An 8143-nucleotide genomic window follows, 5' to 3' on the forward strand; every position below is an offset into this window, starting at 1 on the left:
TGGAGGTGATCGAAAGTGGGGTTTTGAAGTCTTGATTATTGTGATAATGATGATTAATGCTGTTTCGATTGGGGTTATAGGCACATACGTCTCTCTAAAAGATATAGGAGTAATAAAAAATCTTGAGGATTTAATTTCTTTCTCAAAAGCTAGGACATGTAATAAGACAAATGATTAAATTCAGGTGACTTAAGAGAAAAAAAAATCCTCATATTTCTGTAGTAATATTTTTATTGTCTCGTCTTATTGAAATGTAAAAACTAAATTTTCATTGTGTCCAATCTTGCTAAGATTCTGAAAACTCTGTCCATTTGAAAAATGCTCGAAAAAGTTTGGTTGATTACAGTTTTATTTAATATCTTTTTATTGAATGTAAATTTTGACAATTCATCTTGAGTTACACTTTCTTCTTATATTTTCTATACTTGCAAAATTTTCAAAAAATAAAAAATAAATAGGTATGTCATTAATTAAATATTTAATTTTAAGTTTTTATAGTCTGAATTTATGCATAAAAAATAAGTTTGTGGACTCAATAGTAAATAACATTTGATTGACATGAAATTTGACATATGTGTTAAGAACATAAAAAACATGTAATTTAATAATTAGATATTCAAAATATATTATCATGTTAATTTTTTAAGTGAGAATTGTTGCCAAATTTTGCCTTTTTTTTAAGGCTAATCTATATTTTGGTCTCTTAAGTTTAGGATTTTTCATTTTGATCCACAAGTTTGATTCTGTTTTCAAAATGGATATTTTATCTATCTCCACCTTGCTTGATCTAGCAATTAAGTGTCAACAAAACAATCTCATTTAGTTATTTATTCTCTTTCTTAATAGTCTCATATTAGTCACAAATATAGAAGGAATCATTGAAGGAGCATTTGAAAAAAAAAGGTGTTTCTACCTTTGACATCAAAAAAAGAAAAGGAAAAGGTTTGGTTATAACCATCAATAGAAATATGACACGCATTCTGTTACAATACATATGACTCACTTGGTTAATTTGGTTAAATTGGTTGTGTGCACCATGTTGAGTACAAATATCATCTTCTTATTGGTGGTTTGGAACCAAACTTTGTCCATTTGAAAATAAAATCAAATTCAATAAAACAAATCAAAAAAATCATTAAGAGATTAAAATGAAAAAATATTCCAAACTTTATGGATAAAAAGTGTCATCTTATCTACCTTTAATCAATCTTTTGCTCTTTATGACAATGCAAAATCCTTTATAAAAGGGTGCATCTAATTAATGTTTTCAGATCTAAGCAATATCTGGCAATACTTTATATCAAAGCATTTTTAGTGGAAATTAAGCAAAAGTTATGGCTATCATTGTGTCGTATATACAGATTCACCAGCAAAACTAATGTCATGCATGAGGCTCTACGTGATCAATATATTGTCAGTTTGTCACACAAATCCTGATATGCAATAATGACGCTAGATGAGTTTTATAGACAAATATGATGCACAAACTGGCACAATGCTACACTAGTTCATATCTATTATTTTATACACATTTACAAGTGATATGGAAATATCTATATCTTAAAAATGTCAATATTTTAACACATAAAAATAAATGAAAAAAAAAAAGTGCAATAGTAAATGTATAAGAATCAAAACCGAATGATTGACCCCATATACGCAAATTCATATCGGCAATGTAATGGAGCTAAAAAATAATTCCAGGACCAAGTTTAAATATATTAAAAGTTTTTAAATTCAAAAAACAATCATATATATATATATATATATTGTTTGTAATATGATTTGATACATGTTATCTTATCATATATGACACAAAAAATATTACATCAAATTATTCTTTACATAACTCAGTATATGGTGATTTTCATCAAGTCAATTTAGAAATATTATTTAAATCCAATTTATCAAATTAATATTCTCTTTATTGTAGGTAAAGTTATTAAATTAATATTCTTCAAAAAATTTATATCAAGATTTAAAAAAAAAAAAATTCATCCATCTCATTTTTAATAACAAATCCAGTGATTCATCAAGTCATAATAGTGGGAGTGGTCTGTGTTCATTGTTAAGCCAACGCATGCCCATTTATTTCAAGCTTGGTTCCACCCTTGGACTTATTATGTTGTTTGAGGCTGTGTTTTAAATAAACTAATTGCTAACCCATGCGATGCATGAGATTATATAACTTTGTCTGTACATGCTTGGGGAGGATCCAAACTACCGGAATGAGATTTTTCCATCGCCATTGGCGTCAAAGCACTTAATGATACGTTCCCAGGTACCTTCTGCATTTCATAAAATTCTTAATTTACTCAATAGAAGGAAGCTCACAAAATAGGAAATGATAGACAATTTTTGAATCAGAGCCATTTACAAAGCAGCAACAATTTCATATAAAAATGTGCAATATACAAAGGAAACTAAAAATGCAATATACATACACACTACAATAAGTGCAAAGCAAACTAACTACACATGATTAATTTTTTGAGCATGCTTTTAGGAGGCACAGATCTTAATGGTCCAAATGATCTCTGCCACAGCAATTACCTTGGTTGCCAGTTAAGACTAATTAATTCGTTCCGTATTCTCCGAATACTGCTATATAAAGTTGGGGAAAGGCATATTTGAGTTCAAAATCCCAATTCCAACAAAATCACATATAAAACAACAATGAACTTAATTCAAAATAGAACAAAAGAAACAAAAACAAACAAAACAGTCTATTTCTCTTCTTTACCTTCACTTTCTCAGCAGCCAAACAGTGAAACAAATATAATAAAAACTCAACTTTGAGAAGCTGTTCTATTTAAATTAGTTATGTATTTTCACCAGTCCAAAACTCCAATCCATTTCACCATCAGAATTATCCAAAGATTCAAAAGTACAACTAAAATTCAAATGAAAGCATAAAATGATAAATAAAGATCAATAATCCCAAAAGAAATTTAAAAAGGAAAAGTTTTACCAACAGCAAATTCGAGCACTTGAATCTTAAGAGGATGTATTAGGTACAAGAAAAATATAAACAAACTCACCAAATCATTAGGAAAAGCCAACAATCAGCTTAATCCATTCGTCAAATGATCAAATGGGCTTATACTAAGACACCAGGAACTTTATATTAAATATACTCTTTTGGATTTATTTTCAACCTTTTGAGACTTGCACAGGAGCAAAACAACGTATTAACAAAGGAACAAAAAATCACCTTGACTTTATTAAAAAGATGCAAAGAAATCTTGTTCTTTCCATTTCCAATTTCTTAGCAACTTAAAGAAGAGAATATACTTTTGTACAGAGAATGATGCACACTACACAATTTTCTTTGGTCAAATGCTGAGAAAGTAAAGCCCTTACAACTTAAACTATGTGTTAATAGCAAGGAAATAAAATTCTTCATAGAGAGAATCAAAATCAAAGAATTTCAAGTTCAAATTCCATTTCCCTGTTGCTTTTAAAATTTAACATTAGCACCAAAAAAAAAGAAAAAAAAGAAAAAAGGTAAACCTGTATGTAATCACACTATGCATGGAAATTACACTTGATTAATAACATTAAGGGTCCATTTGGTTGGTGGGAAAAGTGATAGAAAATTTTTAAGAACTAACAGCTCTGTTCACTTCATGTGTGTCTTCTAATGCCCTAACTCTCTCTCTCTGTTCTAAGATAAAAATTTAAACAAAACCCAGAAATAAAAAAATTCACAACTAATAAAAAAAATACAAATTACAATGGGAGTGTCAGATACACATGAAAATCTTAACTAATCAACCAATCCAAACAAAAGCCAGATGAGAAAACCCAGGAAACAAATGAAAAAAGAGAGAGATTTAACTTTAAGAGGTACCTTCTTCTACTTATCAAAAAAAGAGGTACCTTCTTCTGCTTCACGGTGGCAGCAGGAAAAGAGAGAGTTCTGGAACTCTCTTGCACTCTCTCTCTCTCTCCACCTGCCTTATTTTTCTCTTTATTTTGTTTTGACGCTTCAGCAAAAGTTTTTGTGCAACAATAAAACAAAACTTGACCAAATGAAAGTACTGTAGTTAGAGCCATTCGCTCTTTTTATATAGTTAGTAGATATGATGGTAGTATGGTATTCTTGCAGTAATGGTCAATTTTCTAAGTCAACTAAAATGTCATTTCATCTAGTGTGGAGAAACCAAAAAACTGAGTTTTAAATGAATTGCTTGTAGCCAACTTATGACTAGCATGTCTATACCATTTAAGAAATATAGGAAGCATGGGTTGATAAAAATCAAAGCTTTCATATAGGTCCCAACACAAATTATTTTAACGAAGGACTACTCGTTTCCAAAGAATAACGTAGATTACCAGTATTTTTATGGAGAAGACAACGTTAATTTGAAATATGGAGCAACGGTATGTTTAGCAATTACCAGTGATGTTATATAGAAGTTTGTTAGTGATTATAATATATCAGAAACAGAAGTACAGTAAACACACAATACAGGAGAATATAATTTTAGGATATAAAAACAAAACAATACACGCAACTTCAAGATCTAGTTACAAGATGAATTCTCAATTCTACAGACAATACCCATCCATCCACTCCACAAATTCAAAAAAGCAATGCATACTTGCAGTAGCCTACTCTACAATTAACATCCACATGGGCAACCTTAATTTCTACAAAATCCAAAATAGCAACCATCTTAACTGACAAGTATCAGATGTTCCCATCACAGGAAACAGTTTAAGAATAAGACAAGAATGGTAGCAGTGACAAGAGTCCTAATTTGTCCAAGAAGTCTGACATCTCAATTTTAGAAAAATTAGATCTTAATAGACTGTGAGCATATCATTTCAGTCTGTGGACACAAACAGAGAAGGCAGTAATTAATAATTATCATCATATAACCATTGGAGAATCCTTACATACTGACTGAAGCAGACAACAAAAGATACCAGCAATAAATGCAGAATACTAGTGTTGGACTTCTAATGGACTTTAAGCAACATAAAGCTTGTATTTGAAGAAATCAGGAGCTAACAAAATGCAAAACCCTAAGTCTTTTATTCTATATCCATAAGGATCTAAAAGAAAGAAAAATCGTCATCAAATGAAGCTGAAATACCCAAGCAGAGATGTAAATGAATTTATCAAACAATTAGAAATTGCGGCCTAGGTAATGAAATTATCTGATTTCTCAATTTAATAATTTAAAAAAAAAAAATTATACAAGATTGTTTGTACTACCTTGTTCCTGATGTTGTTTAGGAGCAAACGGCTTTCTTCCTCAAACCAGTAGAAAACATGCTTACGAAAAAATTGCCTTTCAAGCACAGGGCATAAAACATGCATGACCACATGAAATTTACATTTGAGTTCTTTCTCTCTTACTTTGGAAATCATCTGTTTTGCTTTCTCCCAACAATACAAGGCACAGTAGTTGATGGGTTTCACTTTCCAAATACAGAGTACAACAGTAGCTTTACATTTGTGCCACATGGATCCCTTCACTTCCTTCCATTTCTTTGGTTTCGTTATCATGGACTTCCTGGTTTGAGCCCAGAAGCAACTGTTGATCTTTTACTGCATTTATGCTATCGCTCTTAAATAGGGAAAGCTGATCTAACATGATAGCATTCCTTTTGTAGTTCCAAACAAGCATCGAAATATAATCCTGAGGCGAAACAAGACCTTGCTCCCTAATGCAACTTCGTTGCTCCTCCAAACTTTTTGGATCCTCAAGCCTTATATACTCAAGCAATGCCTTCTCATGATCAGGTCTCCAATTATTTGGGAAAGGGGAGTAATCAGTCTCAGGTACAAGAGACATCCTGGTAAAATGAAGCCCATCAATTGACTCAACAAGACCCATCCTCAGCAAATTATGGTACTCAGGTGACTGCCCTTTCTTCTCCTTCAAAGGTCGGCTCAGATTCCGAGAACCAATCTTGTACACTTTTGCTCGTGAGCGGAGCTTGTACTTTGCAGCATATAGCTTTGCAAGTGAACCCCTTATAATGTAAGAGCAGAAGTTCACTATCTTCTTTCGGTTGTCTGCATACCTATACCACTCAACCATTGTTGACAAGAACTTGTTCATTTGTGCATTGCTGTGAGCTTGAGTGGCATGGAACATTCTAAAACAAGGCTGTGGGTCTGGATCCCTATCCCCCTTGAGAAAGTTTAACTTCCTAAATTGTTTGATGCATTGTTTCAAGCTTGCAGTAACTGACAAAAGGGTTCCCACACCTTTCTCACTGATGATCTTCCCACCAGTAGCGGTGTAACGTAGAGTAGGGTACACCACTCTACGACACAAGACATGGTCAAGGAACATTATGCCCTTTGTTATGTGTTCAATAGGAAGGCTCTCATTGTCAAGTTTAAGCATATACTTCTGATCACAAAACTCAATTAACTGCTTTCTTAATGTTGCTGCATCTGCTCTAGGTCCCCGAACACCAATTAGAATGTGACCCCCATACCGAACATAATCCATCTTCCGGGTCTTATCCGGCCCACTGGTTGGCACAAATTCCGGCCAAGACGTATTCCCTCGTTCAGATTCCCCCTCCGGACTATTCCATATGACATCACTCTTTGAAGGAAGAAAAAATTCCTTAATCTTCCCCTCCATCCAGCGGTCCAATTCATCCAGACAAACGTTAGCCAATAGTGGACTTAGAATCCCACAATGCCCCCATGAAGGATCCTTCTCTGCCTCCTCTGGGGCAAACCCAAAAAATGTCTCCAACCAATACGGGTCAGGTTTTGGCTCATCCTCCGCCAACACCCTCTTCTTCTGATGCTTCCGCTTTACCCTTTTCTTCTTCTCCCCATCGTCAACCTTGCTAGTAATCACCGGAGTAACCAATGCTGACTTCACCAAATCAATCACTTTCTTATCCCTCACATCCCTCATCAAAGCATTTATCACCATCCCCACTTTCATCCCATCCAAAATTGTGCTCAAATCACCCTTTATATACCACAAATACCCAGCAAAACTCCTCCTCACCGCTCTCAACACTGTGTGAGCATTCCTCCCTGGCCTAAATGCAAACGACTTCTGTGAGAACCGAGCCTCATACACTGGCTCCAGAACCATAAGCAACACCTCCTGAACTATCCTATCTTGAAACGCAGGCGGCTGGGTGGTCGTTAAAATCCCCTTAATCTTCCTCTTCGACAACGACCCATAATCAGTCTTATCCTTAGGAGATTTTATAAAAAAATCCAACCTAGCTCCCCACTTAAACCTACTATCAAGAACAGCATTTCTCAATGCCAAAAGGTCCTCAAGAGCCGACCTTTGGATCGAGCTCCGGGGCATATAAGCACCCATCTCATCAGCACAAACCTTTTGGTAAGCTAAAACCCACAATTCGAAACGGCGTAAATAGGAGGACAAATTAGTGACTACCTTATCAGGTTCACGGAAATTCTCAATCCACATTTGGGAACAAACAGAGACACCATCTTCCTTCATGTGGTGAGACGGGCCATCGGGGTCGGGTGGCGCGCGGTGGTGGTGCCGCGGAGTGAAGGAAAAGAGGCGAGACCCATTGGGTTTAGGGGTTAGGGGATTGGAGTGAAAGGAGTAGTAGCAGAAGGTGGTGGCGGTGCGGACAAAGTTGGAATTTGTGAGAATCCGGCGGGTGAATATGGAAATGCCCCGATGATGCATCTGGGGTTTATGGGGTAGGGTTTATCAGGTGGGTTTATGTCATTGATTCTCAGAAAATTTCATCAACTACCAACAAAAAAAAAAAAAAAAAAAAACAAAAGATTCTTTTCCACCTTATATGAAATATAAACACAATTCAGCAAAAAAAAAAAAAAAAAAGAAACATTAACGCAGGAGAACAACAGGAACCACCAAACTAGAACCTCAAGAAAGATTTACTAATGGCACAAACGTCCCAGGGTGAGAGAAATAACTGAGCATCACCAATGGCTAATGTACTTATCCTATTATATAGTCCTACCCTTATAAATTGACCGTGCAAATTTTTTTTTTTTTTTTTTTTGGGCTTAGAATTTACCATGCAAATGATCATAAAGATTGGTGTTTATTTCCTTTCTGGTTTAGTAACAAGGGATAGTCTCTGTCTCTGATGGGTTCAATAACTAAATCACTGTAAAAAAAAGTATATCTCCTTC

The 8143-nt window shown here is 34.4% G+C and overlaps 1 protein-coding gene across 1 annotated transcript; it reads right to left on the minus strand.

Moving 5' to 3' along the window:
- Positions 1–2152: 2152 nt before the first annotated feature.
- On the minus strand, positions 2153–7756 carry LOC136069020 (nuclear intron maturase 2, mitochondrial-like). The gene is made up of 2 exons (XM_065777073.1): positions 5228–7756; positions 2153–2288 (listed from the first exon to the last, which is right to left on the minus strand). Exon 1 carries the CDS (start codon positions 7665–7667, stop codon positions 5463–5465), a length of 2205 nt encoding a protein of 734 aa, XP_065633145.1. The 5' UTR covers positions 7668–7756; the 3' UTR covers positions 2153–2288; positions 5228–5462.
- Between the last annotated feature and the right edge of the window lie 387 nt (positions 7757–8143).

Source organism: Quercus suber, unplaced genomic scaffold, assembly GCF_002906115.3.
Source record: "Quercus suber isolate HL8 unplaced genomic scaffold, Cork oak 2.0 scaffold_147, whole genome shotgun sequence".
In the NCBI taxonomy this organism is placed as follows: domain Eukaryota; kingdom Viridiplantae; phylum Streptophyta; class Magnoliopsida; order Fagales; family Fagaceae; genus Quercus; species Quercus suber.

Bases quoted from the DNA above. Each gene is read 5' to 3' on its own strand.
- LOC136069020 (XM_065777073.1), bottom strand. From the start codon at position 7,667: ATGCATCATCGGGGCATTTCCATATTCACCCGCCGGATTCTCACAAAT.